The following is an 18,854-nucleotide window of genomic DNA, read 5'->3' as shown; positions in this document are numbered from 1 at the left end:
ATTTTTGGGGGGTGTTGATGGCTATTATTGAAAGGAAAGGCTGGAGTCCCCAAACAAATCCTTGGTGTCACCACTGAAGATGAGGTAGATGATTTAGGATGCAAAATAAACCGTGAATATAAAGTAAAAAGTGATTTGGGGGTGGGTTGCTTTTTAAGTTGTTCTTAGGAAGGGATTTTGATTTGACAAGGGTTTGAGCAATAGTAACATTAACAATATGAGAATATTTTTAAAACATTCATTTGGTATTCTAGAATGTGTGGGCTTTTATAAATCAAAATATACAAGTTTTCACCCCATCAGATTTGAGACTATTGAGGATTGTTGAAGTTGTAGGAGAAACAGGCCAGCTCATGAACAAATGGTGGAATAGTAAATGTGAAATTTTTTGTTGGACAATTTGCCAATTCCTAAAAGAAAGAAAGAAAGAAAGAAAGAAAGAAAGAAAGAAAGAAAGAAAGAAAGAAAGAAAATGAATATAACCAGCAATTTTACTTTTAAGAATTTAACATTCTTGAAAATGTTTTCCAAAATAAATGTACTGGAATATTTACTATAGAATTGCTGGTATCAACCCCAAACTGAAAGCTACCTAAATGATCATCATTAATCATCAATAATCATCAATGTACTAAACTGGTACATTCATACAATGGAATATTGCACAACTTTAAAAGGAGGTCTATGTGCGCTAATGTGAGAAAATCTCCAACATGAAGTAAAAATGAAAAAAGAGACTACATAACAACCTTAGAGTATAATCTCTTTTTTTACAAATGAACAAGTATATACATACACATAACCACACACATTCACATATAGGTACAGGAATTTTTCTAAGAGAAATTTATGAGACATTTTTAAAGGCAATTGCTTTTCAGGTAAGAGACAAGAAAGAAGAATTTTTACTTTCCTTATTATACATCTTTGTACTCTTAAAATTTTCTATGTTCATATACTACTTTTTGTTTAATCTTTTGTTTTGAGCTCATTTTAGTGGATATATAGGGAATCAGAATGTGAGGCATTTACCCCTAAAGCTTTTCTGAATTAAAAAAAAATAATAAAATTTATTTTTAAATAGTCCTAATACATAACTATATTTCATATGGAGATCAAAAAAACACCAACTAATTCCATTACTAAGTGAGATACTGTATGTAAGAGCTCTAGCATAGGGATTAACAAATTGGGACTGTTTAATCAATGTTAATTCTACCTACCAACTTCTGAGTACATTCTCTACCACTTCTCAGGTGAAATCTTGGAAGCAACAACTATGTATTTACTCATTTTTGCAGCCCCAGTATCCAGCAATAAGTCTAGTTCATAGTAAACACTAAGTTGAACTGAGCAGGGACTTTCAGATTAGCAAACTTGGAATGGTAGTGAAGAGAAAAATTCATCGAAAGAGAGCGAAGGCATCAGCAAATCCTCTCCCCCAAAAGTAACGTAAAGTTGAATGAAATTGAAAAATACCAACCATTCCATTGCCCTGGAAATTAAATAAATTCATCCAGTAATGTTTATGCTTGAAAAATTACTGAACATCAATTATTTGTCTCTTCCTGCTGGCTTTAATGCTGTGTGCTTGCAAAGAGGAGAAGCAAAGGGCTCAACAAAAACTAAAATCCAAGGCAGACAAGAACCACCTAAACTTTGAATGGGTTCTCTATCCACCCACAATTCCAACTCCAAAGAACTGAGGAGTTAATGATGCTTAAGCACAACCTCTGTCCAAGCATCTGCTGACTTCAAAGCTAATCAGATTTAGAGCTGACCCCTTAGCAGCCAGCCTTCAAAATAAACACAAGGAAGAAAAAAGAGCAGAAACCTTGGCAGCCTCACACTACAGGGAAAACAGATTTCACGGATTTAGCCCAGGCAAGTTACTAAACAAAAGAGCAAACCAAGGGATGCCTGGTTGAGAATCTGCCTTTGGCTCAGAGTGTGAACCCCAGGGTCCAAGATCAAGTCCTGCATCGGGTTCCCCACAGGGAGCCTGCTTCTCCCTCTGCCTATGTCTCTGCCTGTCTCTGTGTGTGTCTCATGAATAAATAAATAAAATCTTTAAAAAAAAAATCAAACCAAGAAAAAAACAACCTTGGATGAGGGAAGGACCTGAATCCAGAGTTGTTTCAATATATGCTCAAAAATTTCCAGTTTTTAACAAGAACAACAAAATGAGACATATAAAGAAACAAGAAAGTATGACCCATTCTCAAAGTCAATACACATTATCTCAAAGTGTCTCTAGATGTGAAATTTAGCAAGTAGACTTTAAAGCAGCTATTATAAAAATGTTCAAGCAGGGGAACCCAGGTGGCTCAGTGGTTTAGCACCACCTTCAGCCCAGGGAATGATCCTGGAGACCTGGGATCGAGTCCCATGTCGGGCTCCCTGCATGGAGCCTGCTTCTCCCTCTGCCTGTGTCTCTGCCTCTCTCTCTCCTCTCTGTGTATTCTCATGAGTAAATAAATAAAATCTTTTAAAAAATGTTCAAGCAATTAAAACAAATCATGTTTAAATAATTAAAGAGAAATTGAACAAAATGATTCAACAAATGGAAAAATCTTAACAAGGAGGTAGAAATTATAAAAAAGAACAAAGTTGAAGTTTTGGCATTGAAAAGTGCAATAAATGTTATAAAATATTCACTAGAGAGTCTTGACAACAAATTCAAGATGGAAAAAGAATCAGTGAACTTGAATATAGGTCAATAGAACTATCCTATCTGAAAAAGGGGGGGAAAGCTTGAAGAAAATAAGCATAATCTCAGAGGCCTGTGGATCAACATCTAGTCTATTAACAGGTGCAATAGTAACCTGCCAAAGGGGAAAAGAAAGAAAAAGGGACAGGAAAAAAATGTTTAAAGAAATAATGGCCCAAAGTTTTCCAAACTTAATGAAAAACATTAATCCACACACCAAAGTAGCATAATGAACCACAAGTAGGATAAATACAAAGAATCTATACATAGATACATTGTTGTCAAATTGTTAGGAAAAAAAGGCAAAAAGGTAATATTGGAAGCTGCGAAAAAAGACTCATCACATTTGTGGGAGCATTGACATGATTAACAGTCAACTTCCCATCTGAATGGAGACGAGAAGACAGTGAGATAATATATTCAAAGTGCTGGGGCGAGGGGGGGGGAATGCAAATGGAGAATACCCTATCCAGCAAACTATCCCTCCAAAAAGGAAGGTAAGTAAAGCTGTTCTAGATAAATAAAGGCTGAGTGAGTTTTTTGCTAGCAGATTGTCTAGCACTGGCTAGAATCTTCAGAATAATACTTAACGATAATGGTGAGAGCAGACATTCTTGCCTTGCTCCCAGTCTTATGAAGAGATCATTCAGTCTCTGTCCTATTAAGCATGGCATTAGCTGTGGATTTTTCTTAGATAACCTTTAGCAAGATAAGGAATTTCCTGTCTATTCCTAGTTAGTTGGAAATTTTTAATTTGGCAAGTACTAGATTTTGTTAAATGCCCTTCTGTACCCTTTGAGATGGTCATGTGGTTTTTGTCCTTTATTCTATTAATATGTTGCATTACATTCATTTAGTTTTACTTATTTACATATTTTTGAGAAAGAGAGAAAGCTCTTCAGTGGGCGAGAGGGGCAGAGGGGTAGAGAATCTTAAGCAGGACCCATGCTCAGAGTGGAGCCTGATCCAGAGATCAGTCTCAAAAACTCCAAGATCATGACCTAAGCTGAAAAATAAGGAGTTGGGTAAGGCTCCCCAGCATGCATTTATTTTTTAGTGTTAAACCAACCTTCCAATCATAGGATAAATTCCATTAGGTCATGGTGTATAATTCCCCTGGTATATAGCTCTCCTTATAATTCTGTTTGCTAATATTTTGTTAGGAATTTTTTGCTAATATTTTGTCTGCATTTATGAGGAATACTGGTCTGTAGTTTTGTTGTGATGTCTTTATCTGGCTTTGGTCTTGATGTTCGCCTCATAGGATGAATTTAGAAATATTCCTCTATTTCCCAAAAGATTTTGCAAAGGATTGGAATTATTATTATTTTAGTAATTTATAGAATTTATAAATTAAATAATTTGAGTTTGGACTTTTCTTCAAAGGAAGATTTTTAATTTTAATATTTTTTATTGAAGTTTGATTTAGGGGGAGGATTTTTAAATGCTAATTCTATTTCTGTATATTTTATAGGTCTGTTCAAATTTTTAAGTGAGTTTGGGTAATTTCTTTCTAGGAATTTGTCAATTTCATTTAAGTTGTCTAATATTTTGGCATAAAATTTTTTATACCCCCCCCCTTATAATCCTTTTAATATTTGTGTGATCTGACTGATGTCCCATCTTTCATTCCTGACTTTGGTAATTTGTGCCCTCTCTCTTTGTCAGACTAGATGAAGTTTTCTCAATTTTGTTAATCTTTTTCAAAGAGCCAAATTTTGGTTTAATCTATTATATATTATTTGTTTTCTCCTTCTTTGAATTTCTGCTCCAATCCTATTATTTCCTTCTTTCTGCTTGCTTTAGGTTTCGTTTCCTCTTTGCTTTCTAGTTTCTTAAGGTAGAAACTTATGTTACTGGTGTGAGACTTTTCTTCTCTTTTCACATAAATAAGCAAAGCTCTAAATCTCCTCTTAATTACTTCTTTAGCTGTATACCATAAATTTCGGTATGTATTGTCTCCATTTTTATTCAATTCAAAGTATTTTACAATTTATCTTGTGATTTCTTCTTTGACCGATAGGTTATTTAGAAGTGCCCTATTCATTTCCAAATGTTTGCAAGAATTTGCAAGATTTCTTTTATTGATTATATTAAATTGAATTCCATTGTGATTGGAGAATATACTTTGCATCCTATCCATTCTTTTAAATTTTAGATTTATTTTATGCACAGTCTACTGTGTATCCTGAGGAGTGTTCCACACAATCTTGAAAAGAAGGTGTATTAGTTGGAATGTTCTGTAGATGCCAATTAGATCAAGGTGGTTGATGGTGTTGTTGAAGTTTTCTCTATCAGGGGAACAGATGGAGATGGGGAGAGAAGGATATGGGGAAAAGACAAAGGAAAATCTGTAATCATTGCCTCTTAGATCCCTTTAACTGTAGCTGACAATTGCCTTATGAAATAAAGACAAGACACCAATAATAGAGGATTGATATTTACCTTCTGAATCTTTGTTGTAGAAAACACCATGTGGATGCAAAGAGTAGGGTCGGGAAGCAAAGTTCTTCAAATGAATGACAATCACATCACCCACTTCAGCCCTCAAGATAGGGCCCAGGAATCCGAGCCAGGGAGGTTTGGGAATCTCTGTGGAATAGGTCTCATCTGTATAATGTCTGTAAACAGCCTTTTTGTAAAGACCACCTATCCTGTTGGGCCCTCTTTCGAGAAATAAGGTTGCAAGCCTAAAAGTAAGAAGGAAATATTTTATAATTATATGACATTAAGAGAAAATCCTAATAGCTTACTGTAACAGTTCATAAAGTACTAGCATGTATGATTTCTTATTTGGTGTTGGAAATAACCCTGTAATCTCAGTAGAGATGGTGAGATTATCTTCAATTTATTAATAAGGAACCTGAGGCTAAGAGAGTTAAGTGGCAAGCCAAAAGACACAAAAAGTATTCACAACAAAACCAAAGCTAAACAGAATACTCTAAAGTCTCACTGTCCATTTGCCCCTTTTCATTCAACACATTCCCCTTCACGTTTTCATTCAACAAACACTTAGCATGTATTTTATCACGATCCCAGCACTTTGCTACATGCTATACAAGGATACAAAAGAGTTTATGACCTAGTGGGAAAATTAGGTAATGACATACAGCAGTATATGATTAAGTGCCATTTGAGTTGCTAGAATCACACCAGGTCTGAGAGGCTCTGTATTGACTAATGGATTTATGTTTGCTTCAGTAAGGATGGGGGAAGCACTATAGATCAAAAAGCCAAAGACAAGATATTTTCAGGGCCTCATCCTCATTTCCTCAAAGAGATTATCCAATGTTTGTATACCAGTGACTCAGATACAAGCTCCTAAGAAGTTCCTACTACAAGGCTCCCCAGCAGTCTCTAGTATGAATGGCAGCTTTGCCCACCCTACAAAATTTTCAGGATGATGGAGCCAGAGAGCAGTGTGTCAAGTGGCCAGACAAGCAGCCCACCATGGAGCAGAAGATAGAAGTGCAGGCAGATGGAGGATAGGGTGCCTGGGTCAAGCAGGGGACAGGGATCCAGTGCTCAAGTCAAATCAGGAGCAATCTTCTTTGGTGCATCTAGTCCAGCTTTGGTACATCTCTCCAGGCTCATTTCCTCATACCCTCTTTGCCTACCTCCCATGGCCTCACCCTTCCATCAGGCATCATGCTCAGCCTTCCCAGAACATGCTGCATCCTTTCAGCATTCCGAGACTTGCACACATTCTTTTCCTGTGTCAAGATGGTATCCCTCATTCTCTATCTACCAAGCACCCTTCCAGATCAGTTCAAACTCTTCCTCCTTTCCCCTTCCATATGCACACAGATCAAGCACTAATAACATACTTGCCAAAACGTGTTACAGTAAGGTATGTATATCTCTGGGTTGTGAGCTAATTGAAGACAAAAATCCTTCAAATACCTTTTTTATTGTAGTGCTGAGTAATTGCCTGGAAGTGTTGGGGCTTAGTGGCTTTGGAATAAAGAAAAAGAAAAGCCTTGAATTTCATCCCAGATTGGCAAGTGATAATTTTGCAGACTATATTTGCAGAAAAGTCTGTGTTGCCATACCCAGCTTTGAATATTTTCTAGGCCCAGGATGGTAAATAGGTTTTAACTTGTGCATCAAATCTGACTGGTTGGTAGTGACTGCTTAGAAAAAAAAGTCAAGTTTGAGTTCAGTCAGAGGGAAGAATTAAACACTCAGGTTGTCTACTGTGGATGTGGGGTTGGAGGCATACTTGGTGCATAGTTGCTCTCTTTCCTCTACACAGGAAGCCAGGTAACATCTTACTTTGAGGTCTCTGGGTGTGGCCTTCTCTACAACTGGATGACATAGTACTACCAGTACTGGCAGACCATACACCAAGTTGTTGTGTCGTAGCAGCAACAGACAGGGAATGAACTCCTGTTCATTTGTCAGGTCCCCTTTGTAACCAAACTACAGAAGACATTATATCTGATGATGGCTGGGTCCAGGGTAGAGTTGTTGGACACTGGAAAATATCCAATGATCCTCCCTGAAACCCTCCCTGTGACCTTATGGGATTTGATTGCTGGACCTGCCTTCCAAAGACTTTTTTCTTGCTCCCAGGGACCTTGCTAACAAACAGGGTTTGCAGCTGCCTTACTTTTTAGTAATTTATAAACAGAAGCTCACAGTATAACAAAATTTAAAAGAAAAACACTTAAACATACGTAGCATGGTTTTAAAATCAAATTGTGAAGTGATTTCTTCACATCATTACTTCCTTGCTCGAACCAGCTGGGGCATCCAGCCTACTCCAGACCACCACAGGCTATGGTCAACCCTGTCAGCGATAAAGCCCCTTTTAAAGAGACTGGACTTGGCCTTAGAAGCAGGGGAACTTCCGGGGGTCCTCAGCTAAGCCAAACTAAGATGCGGAGCCACTAGGCCTTAGCTCTAAAGGGCATTGCAACATCACCGGGGAGCTGGATGGCATTGCTGGGAGGATAAAATTAACTGGAAATGACTTTGGGAGTGGAGAAAATCGCAACTTCCGGAACTTCTCTGAGGGCAAGTACTGTATATGGTTGGAAAGGATTAGCTTCCTCAGATGGGGTTTGAGAGGTGGAAGGAGGAGACCTCAGGGGATGTGTGCAAGTAGTCACTGTAATCTCTTCCAAGAAGGATTGTTCCAGTGAGCTGTAGAGTAAATCGCTTCTTCTTGTGACCAAGGAGATGGTAAAAACTGCCACCACCAGGCCACCTTCTCTCCTCAGGGCTCAGCCTTGTCTCCAAATAAGAGTTGAACAAGTATTTTTCCAAATATCAGTTGAAGGAGCCCCAATATTATTTATTTTCCCAGAGCACCAGATTACTGGCTGCTCAGCCACCCACATGTGTCAACCCTGGCCCTGCCCTTGGAGTGGAGTCAGTAAGCAGGAGGTTCCTAAAACAAATGGGAAAACCATAGGCTGAGGCTCCCCTCAGAGGAGCCAGGAACCACGGTACTAGTCTTCCCAGAGGTAGCAAAGCTCTTTCTTTCCAACCTGCTAGATTCAGCACCCAGATAATAGGACTTACAAGACAGGAATCCTGACAAAAGGGTTGAAGTATTAAAAATGATTTTGGTAGCAAAAACCTGGAAAGACCAAAATTCTCTTCAACTGGTGGCTGGATAAGTAAATTATGGTACCCTCATACCACATAGCCACACAACAAAATGAGGGAGTTCTATAGGTGACAATATGGCACAATCACCAAGACACTACATGGAAAATTGCAGATTAGCATATAAAGTATGAATCCATTTCTGTGGGGTTTTTTAAAAGATTTTATTTATTTATTCATGAGAAACACAGAAAGAGAGGCAGAGACACAGGCAGAGGGAAAGGGAGAAGCAGGCTCCGTGCAGGGACCCTAAAGCGGGACTTGATCCCTGGTCTCCAGGATCACACCCTGGGCCGCAGGCAGTGCTAAACCGCTGGGCCCCCGGGGCTGCCCCATTTCCGTGTTTTTTCAACAATGTGCTTATACACATACATGCAAAGAAAATAAGACATTTGGAAACTGGCCATGGAAACTATAAGAGTATAACCTCTGGGTCATGGGCTTGAGGCCATAGGCAGGAGCAAGAAGGAATGAGAAGTTCACCCTCTTCCGACCTTGGGAGTGTTTGATTCTGTACCTCATTTACTTTCACAATAAAAAACAAGCTCACATCTTAGTTAGAAAAGAAGGTCCAGGCTGTTTGACAACTGAGTGGCCAAATTTCTCTTCTTGTGTGCCTTCTCCCTCTGAAAGCATAGCTCCCTCCACAAAGCGTGCTGTTCGGGTGAGTTCTCCTCCGTGGGGGGCTGGGCACCCTGAGGGGAGGTAGCATAGTGCCTGTGGCCTGAGTTGGAGGGAAGAGAATCACTGCTCAACCTCTGGCTTGACAAGTCCACTTTCAGATGTCGGAACTGAGGACTTGGGGCATATTTGGGTGTGTGTACACCCCACCTCCTCCCTCTGTATATCCACTGAGCCTGTGTATGTCTGCCCAGGAACAAGAGTTTGCCTCCTCTGCTCTGTGAAGCAGAAGCCTAAACTTCCCTGTGCAAGGCAATGGGATAAAACGTCCAGAAGCTTGACACTGAGACTTCTTGATAGAAGCTCTTATGTTTCTTAGCCTCACTTGAGGCCTGGACGGTCATGCAACACACTTTTAGCCAATGGAATATATGCATGTGTCATTCAGTGGTACTTGTCTGGACTCAGCTGGCAGAGACCCTTGTAGTTTTTTGCTCTTCCCCTTATTCATGCCTGAAATGGAGATCTGATGATGAGCTTCAGCAGCTGTCTTGAGAGAAGGGGGTAGAGGGTCATACCCTATGGATGGTTAAGTGGAAAGCCAAAGGAATGTGGGCCACTGAAGATTGCCAACCTCTGACTTTCTTTTGCATAAGCCAAAAAATACATTTGAGCCAGTGTTTTCCAGGCTTCTGTTAACCAGCAGTTGAATACAATCCTAACTGAACAGGCTGTTCAGAAGGAGGAGGAGGAAGAAGCAGAGGAAGAACTGAGTCATCCTCAGGCTGGCTAAGCAGCCCTAGAGCAAGCAGAGTTACCTGGCTTTAGAGCTGATGCTGGGCCACCCAGTAAGGCAATGACAAGGGAAGGATTAGATTAAAAATCACTGGTGTCTCTCTAGGCTCAGCCTGATGGATAAAAAACTAAAATGAGGTTATTCATAGGGAGTGCCTTGTCATTCTAATGGCTCTGCAGGAAAGATGGACATCTGAGTCTCCACCGCACCACTCTGCTCTGAGCTCCCAGCATATGTGTGCGCACGCACGCATGTATAAACACACATGCAAATGCATGCTGAGTAAGAGTTCCTTATCACACAAGTTGTCTGGCAGAGCCACCCAAAGAGGCGAGCATATCAGAAGGAGGGAAATATTTGTTGACTTCCCACAGCACTTATTACATATGCTGCATATTTTAGCATTGAGTTATATATATTGACTTGTTTTACACATTCCTGGACGAGTCTCAGTCTTACCACATAGACAGTCAATAGTCACCCCGAGAGATTAGGTTGTCTAAAACAAATGTTCCCATATGTCCACCCATGTATCGGCCGGATCAGAATTATTTGGGACATTTGCCAAAGATTTATGTTCCCAGGCCCCAGGCAACTGAATCAGACATTCTGGCATGGCATTTGTATTTTCCCTAAATTCACCAAATAATTCTTACAGAGAGTTTCCCTGTGCTTACCCATGCTGATTCTTCTTTCCTCCCAGCAGAAGGGAGAACAAAGAGCTTTCGCAGATAGATGGAGCCATGGGATTTTGGCAAGCGACATGTGTCACTTCTGGGCCAGGACATTTAATTGCCATTACAAGACCCCATAACATCCTATGGTTCAGGGAAAGCCTCCAGTGAAGTTAGTGAAGCTTCAAGATCCCAGCAGCCTGGTTTAATAGTTGTCCCAAAAGGCCAGTTGTCTTGGAGTCATGTGACCCTTTATGAACCTGAGTGGGTGAAAAATACGCCTCTGATATCTAGGGATTGTTTGTTGCTAGAGCACAACCTAACCTGGTCTAACTAATACAATGCTGAATGTACATACAAGTCAGGAAATCACTTTCCATGGTACTCAGTACAAAACAAAAGCCATAGTAGCTATTTGAAACTAGAACATAGTCACTATTTGAAACCATAGGAACTATCCAAAGTGGAAAAGACAGGGATAGGTGAAAGTAAGAGAAATCCATTTTTTTAGTGTCTCCACAGCAAATTACTCCTAAGAACACATTATGCATTTGTAACAGTGGGACAGAAGCTCCATCTCCTGTGAACCCTAGAAAATGCAACCCTTGCCCAAGAAATAAAAGTGGGTGACTTCAAGGAAGGCATCCACAGAAAGCTTCTGACATAGCTGTAGAGCACTTGTTAGAATGCCTGTGTTCATGGGCTTCATAGTATTTATAGTGTAGCCACAGGCTTGCCCCCCTGTGAGGGACTGAGCAATCACTACCCCTCAAGTTCAACCCAACCAACATTCTAATACTCTGACTCAAACTGAGGAGGTATCTATTTTATGCTGTAAGGAAATCCAGTTGGGCTGGAAAGTTTCCATATTAGAAACTGCTTTAAAGACAGAATGAGGATGTAGAACATTTACATTACCAAAGCCAAGGGCAATACCATGAAGGAAGATGCCTCCTGAGAGCAGGTGAGACTGACCATTGTTAGAAGAAATCTTCTCGTGAGAATCATCTAACCAGTGCAGAGATGGGTTTGGGGTCAGATTCCAAGGAGTTGGTGGCTCACAGTGGGTGTGCACCTCACCAGCACCGCTGTCCCCCACAACCTGAATCTTTCAGTCAGATCTTTTCCCCATCCATTCAACCACTGAGCAATTATTAAACCTCTACACTATATGGGACCTTAAACTAGAAAATGGGGCCGAGACGTATGAATGTCAATCCCTGCACTCAGGAGATTTACCATCTGGCTGGGAAGACAAAACAATCACATTGGAGAGTAAATAGCAGCACCAAGTTTTCTATATTGTGACAACCGCACCATATAGATCCTGCAGGTCTGAGTGTATAGAGGCGAGATGGTGTGAAGGCAAGCAGCAGCAGAGGCTATGGTCAGAGCAAATGTGTGAGACCATCATGGTCACAAGAAGGACAAGCCACGTTGTTGCCTGAGCTTGAGAAGGGACGTTGAGAAAATTAGATTGGGGCAAGGGCTACTTGGAAAAAAGAGGGCAGAGACAGTGATTACCTGTTGTACTTGGGCATAGCCATGCCCTCCCTAATTAGATTGATATATTTTAAGCCATCCAAGCAATGCATCCCTTTACACAGCCTCTTGCCCTGATTCCCCTGGCACCACTCAGGTCTTGAGTTCTTCCTTCTCCCACTTCATGTCTACAAAAGCCCATAAGAACCCACACAGGGGGGTTAAAAACAAATTTACACAGTAAATAGAAAAGAGAATGAACTTGAATCCCAGCTTCCTTACTTGATGCTGTGAGATCTTGGAGAAGTAACGATTCTGAACTCAGTTTCCTTGGCTAAAAACTGGTGACCATGACAGGGCCCTCATGAGGAGTAAATAAGACGGTGGGAAGTCCCATGAACAGCGTCTGGGAGAGTGAATGCTCAGTCAGTGGGAGTTATGGCAAAGCTCTAATTAGAAAGATGGAAATGTGACCATTTGTGGTCTCTTTCCCACAGAGCTCCTGCTGTCCAGAGACCCCTCGTGATAGGAAAGTTATCATGATGACTAACATTTCTGGCATGCTAACCCAGAGCCAGGCACTGCATCTGGGCACATTTACAGATCCTGTGTCATCTGAGCCTCCTGATCCCCTCAAAGGGTGGGTTGATAATGACTTCCAAAGATAATTCCCAGTCCTAATCCCCTTATTTGGAAAAAGGGTCTGCAGATGTTATTAAGTTAAGGATTTTGAGATGAGGAAAAAGATCAGACACACATAGAAAAGGTGATAGGAAAATACAGGCAGACACCAGAGCAATGCCACCAGAACCAAGGATTGCCAGCAGCTTCTACCAGAAGCTGGAAGAGTCAGTAAACAGATTCCCCCTTAAAGCCTCCAAGAGGGAATGTGGCCCTGCCAACCTCTTCATTTCAGGCTTCTGCCTCCAGAACTGGAACAGAATAAATTTCTGTTGTTTTAAGCTGCCCAGTTTGTGGTAATTTGTTACGGCAGCCCCTGGAAACTCTTAAATCCCCAAAGCAAGTACTATCATTATCCTCATTTTACTCATGAGCTTATTGAGGCAAAAAGAGATTCAATTACTTACCCAGTTGGTAGAACAAGAATTGTAAGCTTGTCAGTTGATGTGAGATGCCCCCCACCTACATTCCCTAGCCAATCAGGCTGCCATAGCATCTCTGTTAGACCACGCTGGGCTACACTTGGCTGAGGAAACCCACGTTGGGCCTGCTGGCCCCCCTGACCAGGGACAGGACATCTCTCACCCCCTGCCTGGCATGGAAAGCTTTTATGACAATGCCTGGAACAAGAGTGAGGACGCAGGGATACTTAGCTGTTATACTGCCTGTGAGTTCTCTTAAATCCCACTAACTAGGACTTGGGGCTCCACTCTCTAGAGGTGGAAAAAGGAAGAGGGAGACTAAGAGGGTGTTTGTGAAGGTTGAGAAACAGGGAGAACTGAGGTAGGGGAAGGTGGGAGGGACTGCCTGCTGTCTTACAATATTCACGTTCCCTTCTTTCTTAGTAACAGAATCATATTACACTTTTACTCAGAAACAAAAACACAAAACTAAAAGACTATATTTCCACCCCCTCCTTTTTGTTGCTTTGATTATCCAGAGAGATATACATAGAATTGGTTGTAGGGGGTTTCCATGAGAGCCCTTTAGAAGGCCAATGGGCTAATGCCGCAGGACTTAGACCTTTCTACCTTCACCCTTCCTCTTACTTCTTGGCACATAGACATGAGGGCTGAAGTTCTAGCAGCCATACTGTGACCATAAACTTCCTTGAGGAGTGAAGTCACATGCTAAGGATCATAGGTCAAAAATATAGAAGTCCCCCAAAAACCTATCATACTACCTGTCTCACCAGCCTGGGACTGTTCATCTCTGGGATTGCTTTATGAGAGAATACAGAAGCTCATTTAAGCTGTTCTATTCTGGTCTCCACTTGCCAGGCAGCCCAAATCAATCACTATCTAATCTAAGGAATAACAGCAGCCCTGAGATATTCATATGGCATCAGATCCAACACATGATTTCTCTGCTGATCCAACAGAAGTTGGAATTTGAAAGTCACCCTCTAAGATCAAGCCTAAATAAGATGATACCCTTCCCTTTATTTAAAAGCCTACAGAAGACTCTGTCTTCCCCTACTTGCTTCCCTTCAACCAGTTCTTGTTCCAAACAGATATATAGGTCTCTCCCTTATGCCCATCCTAGGGTCCGCTTCAAGGGGGTACCCAAAATCCTTTGTCATCAACTGGGCTGACACAGTGATATGGTTAAGTAAACTTCTTAACAGACCTAAAACTTGGGGTTTGAGCAATGGTTGGCCTCACTCATGTCCAAGGATGGTTCTAGTTAGCACATGTGAAAACTCTGCATTTCACTGGGAAGAAAAATCCTGCATGTGTGTTGGTTGCCTAATGAGGTCTTTGATGAGAATTGTAGCTTTAAATAAGGTGACCCCAGCACTCTGGTTCCATTAAAGACTAGGCTTTACCACCGAAGCACAGGCACACCTTAATTAAGCACTTTATGAGCCAGAACAGGATAGGCATGAATGGATCAAATGCTGACAGCATCCCCAGGCAAATCAAAAGAGCCCAGTGTCCCCATTAGGCCCAGTAGGGAAAGGGGGAATATATTCATCTGGGTAAAATATTTCTAAATAGGATATAATGCCTAAATTTCATGCTTTCTAGGAAATGTTAGTGTTTACAGTTTAAATTATATTTCTAAGCTCTGTGATTAAGCAAAGGTACCAAGATGGAAAATTAAATTGTACCATCTGGCTGCTATGGAGTCTTGGCAAAATGATCTCAATTTATTTCCTATCTAATCTGTGTGAATCAGGATTTATTAGGCTCTTGGCACTGCCTAATTTTGGTTTCCAAGGTTTTTACATCACGGAAACTTTGGCACTCACCATTCTGTTCCCCTCATTTTTGCCATTCTCATAGTCAAAGATTAGGCAACAGGAAAAACTAAATTGACAAAGTGATTAGTTTTTAATGATTCTAAATGAATACCTTTGTGCTCAGTCTTCCACGGATTATCGGCACAGTCAAAGCTCAGGGTAGAGGGCATGATTAAATATACTCTGGGCCTCCCTCTCTGCCAACACAGTGAGTATCTTTCAGCTGCTGAGGCGACCAGTGTACCTCAAATACCCACACAGTAATGTAGAGACAGGAAAATGCTGTGTCTAAGGCTTAAGGAAGATGCCAAGCTCCATGAACAGTGAGGAAGGAAACCGATCAGAATAAGCCAGAGTTGTGGGAAAATGCTTTTTGCATGAAGATTTGGAGATAATTCTTAAAGAACAGGAGAAAAATGGACAGGCAGAGAAAAATATAGAATACTTCAAAATTTGTCATATAGCTCCACTCTCAGATCTTCTCCAAGTTGGATTCCTAGACTGAACATTTACAAATCATCTCTCTCATACCATTGTAAAAATCTTTCTAGAACTGGAGAATCAGGTAGGTTTTTCATTCAGTTTCAAAAATTATTTTTGAATCCTTGGAATGATGCTTCTCAAGTGACTTTAGGGATCATAGTTCAACTCCCTTGTAATACAAATTAAGGAAATTGATGTTCAGAGACGTTGCATGAGATGTTCAAGGTTTCATAGCAAGTTGAGGGCAGAGCAAGGACTGAAATCAGGTCTCCTGATTCCTATTTCAGGCTCTTCCCACTCATAGTGAGATACTAGGTATCTAAATATCGGGCAGTTGTTTGGGTCTGAATATCTTCAACAGCAGACTGTCCTCAGAAGTCCCAGAGGCTTAATGGGAGGCATGGTCACATTATCCAAGATGATTCCTTGCTACTGGGGAAAAGGCACAAGATAGACTACACATACTGAACTCCATAAGTCCCACAATTGTGGCATCTTCACCTGTTACACCTGTGGCAGCTGTGACACATGTGAATCATGACTTGTGTCCTGTAAGAGTCAGCAGCCCACTACAAATAAGCCTTCTTAGGGACTTGCCCTGAACCACCTGCCGCACCAGTAGCACTGCCAGACATGATTGCTAATAAAAGCCAATATGCACTAAATAACCCAGGCTTCCCTTTTAAGAGTCAGGAGGCATCCCTGCACAAACACCATCCCTTTACACACTGGAAGGAAACATTTGGGGACTTGGGCATTATGGGCATGATGTCTAGAACCCCAGCTGTGCCTACAGGGCAAGAGTCCTCTCAGGTGGGACCACAGCATTTATTAAACCACCCTATTCTAAGCTGACACCAAACTGTGTCTTAGTCATGTCTATTCTTTTTTTTTTCTTTTTCACCATAAATATTTTCAGAAACTTTATTGTATGTTCTTTAAAGCACCATCTTCTGGCTGAAACAATTAACAGCCCCTAATTTCTTCCTTCACTCAGCTTTGTGGAAAAAGCATTGTAGCATTTGAGTATTTAAAATACTTTGGGTTTTTTAATGAACCCAGGTAACCAGTCTGGCCACTGACACCAGTGATCATTCCAACGTCTTTCTGGGAAGAGTGACCCATGAGACTAAACCTACCTTTGGTAAGAATTGGGACTTTCTAGAAAGTTCTTTTTACTAGAACCCTTGGCTTCCATCAAAGCTGAGTTTAATTCAGTGGGAAAGCATCGCCTTCATCAAGAAACAGGTTACATGGCAAAAACAAAAACAAAAACAAAAAAACAAAAAAACCCAGGCTCTGTAGCAATGTAACTTTGGTGCTGCCTTTATTCTGTAAACTCCAACAAGTGCTTAATCTCGGGGGTCTTAGTTCCTGGTTTGTAAAGTTTAATAAGATCATCTGCAAACAATAATGAACTGAAAGATGAACTGGTGGAACTGGTGAAACTCCTGGGTTGGAATAAATGCTCACAAACAGCTATGCTGACAGTTTAGGAGAAAGATAGACTTCCAAGCTTTTTACTCAACCATGTGGAAAGGCAGTCAATATCACATTGTGCTTAAAGACTATTCATTATGCTCCGCATACACATCTTGAACAGTCTTTTGTTCAGTAGCTGCCCACAATGACTATTTTCTATTGAGCCCTTTTTGAGGACAGCAGAACTCAATCTTAGGGAATGATGCTGGCAGTTAGGGTAGCCTCTTAATCCCATTCCATTTGTCACATATGAGATCGAAAGAAGTCCAGAGCTCTCTTCAGAAAGTGCCCCCTGGACATTAAGTTTCCTGGTACAAAGCTTAAGGAAGTGTTTCTTGGCAGCCTGGCTGGCACTATTTTCATCCTTCTATAACCAAACATGACTATGCCACCTTTGTATTGTTAGAAATCTGGAAGCTTGGTGTCTAAGCCAACTGGGTCTTTGGTCTTCCCCTACGGCAGTGGGACCCTTAAAGACTCATTGGAAGACCCCATGGTATTCCTGAATCTTAGCAACTAACGTTGTTTTTAGAAAATGGAACTTGGATGTTGAATGAACTGGGTTCTGTCTATCAGAAAGAAGCCAGGATATCCAAATATCTGATAGTAGCTGCCAGAACATCTCAAAAGATGTTCTAAGAACCACAAAATTGGAAGTATGCATTACAGCTTCTGGAGCCAGGAGGTGATTTTAGTACGAGCTCCAGGGAACAAATAAGGGATATAAGACACTGGACCCTGAGGGAGAAAGGGAGAGCAAGGATTGTTTTCTGCAAAAAAAATAAAAAGCAGAGACATACAACACTGACACCATCTCACCCAGCTATGCCATGGGCCTGGTGGCTAGAACATTGCCCTCAGATTGAATAAATTGTGGTTGAAACAATCTTCTTACCAGTGAAAAAGCCATTTCTAAGAGTACTTGGGAAAACTGTTGAAATACCGGTCAAATCTATTATAACTATTCCCCCTTTAAGCATTGCTAAACCAAAACAAAACATAACTACTTACAGCATACTTATCTCCAATTATGAAGTTTCATTCCAAAAATAAAACTGAGAAAACAGTGGTTTTTAACAGTAAAGAATTCTTGAAAATTCTCAAATGCTCATCCCAAGAGTTACATTTTTTTTTTGTTTTTTTTGTTTTGTTTTGTTTTGTATTTTAAAAAACAAGCTGAGTCCAGAACCCCCCAGAAGTCCCTACTGGTGCTCAGTGAAAATTGTCCTTCTATAGAGTAAGCTATTATTCAAGGCACCTGGTTGTGTATAAAGCACTTTACAGACCAGGCTGTGCATAGATGGCTCAACAAATACATAGGGTCAAGAATATCTCTCTTCCACATTACATGCCCACCCTTGTGTGGGCTCTCCAAACAAACGCAAACCCCTCCACTTGGTTTAGATCAGGTCACCCCCACCATAGTGACCCAAGGACTATAACCCTCTCCATGTAGAGTCAAAAAGAAACCAAACTCAGGAGTCTGTGGGAACCCCAACTTTACTCACTTGTCTTCTGAAAAACTTCCCCCAGTAACAACATTCTTCCCTTGGGGTACATAGTTCCAGTATTCTTCCACAATCCCAATGTGGTATGTTCTGGTAACTGCACCAACCAGCCCAGACAGACCCAGGAATGTGAAGAGAACGATGCAGTCAGCCTGCTGCTTCCGAGGCATTTGTGGATGTAACTCAAGCAAGCAGCCTGCTCAGGAGGCAACCCTGCCTGTCCCTCCCCCTCACTTGAAGCTAATTATAAATAAGGAATGAACAAGGCCCAGCTCCTCCTCCTTAGGTAGCTTGGGGTTGGGACAGAGGCTGTAACTTGTATAAGCAGAGCACATGCCGAGGGGAGTTGCTATGACAACAAAACTTTTTGCTGGCCATCCAAGAAATGTGCAACTGGCTTATTTATTTACTATGCAGGCCAAATAGACCTGTTTCTGTAAGTTTTGGTGCTCTCCCTGTGACATTAGCCATTTATCTTTGCCAGGAATGGCATTGCAACAAGTTGAGCCAATGGGTTTCCTCCCTTCTTCCTCATTTTTTTCCACACCTATTACAG

General features: G+C 41.0%; 1 protein-coding gene across 2 annotated transcripts in view; it reads right to left on the bottom strand.

Moving 5' to 3' along the window:
* The window catches only part of HEPHL1 (hephaestin like 1), an 87,116-nt gene extending 68,599 nt beyond the window's left edge, over positions 1 to 18,517 (bottom strand). Inside the window, exons 1-2 of one of the 2 annotated variants that reach the window (XM_055320691.1) lie at positions 18,299 to 18,517; positions 5,156 to 5,400 (exon numbers count right to left, since the gene is read on the bottom strand). In XM_055320691.1, coding sequence (XP_055176666.1) covers positions 5,156 to 5,400; positions 18,299 to 18,468 — 415 coding nt within the window. In that variant the 5' untranslated portion in view covers positions 18,469 to 18,517. The remainder of the gene's footprint in view (positions 1 to 5,155; positions 5,401 to 18,298) is intronic. The other variant, XM_055320690.1, reaches the window with a different exon arrangement.
* Between the last annotated feature and the right edge of the window lie 337 nt (positions 18,518 to 18,854).

This window comes from Nyctereutes procyonoides, unplaced genomic scaffold (assembly GCF_905146905.1).
Source record: "Nyctereutes procyonoides isolate TBG_1078 unplaced genomic scaffold, NYPRO_anot_genome, whole genome shotgun sequence".
NCBI classification, from domain to species: Eukaryota; Metazoa; Chordata; class Mammalia; order Carnivora; family Canidae; genus Nyctereutes; species Nyctereutes procyonoides.
The sequence above is the reverse complement of the archived record's forward strand: the minus strand, read 5'-3'. Positions and strand labels throughout refer to the sequence as shown.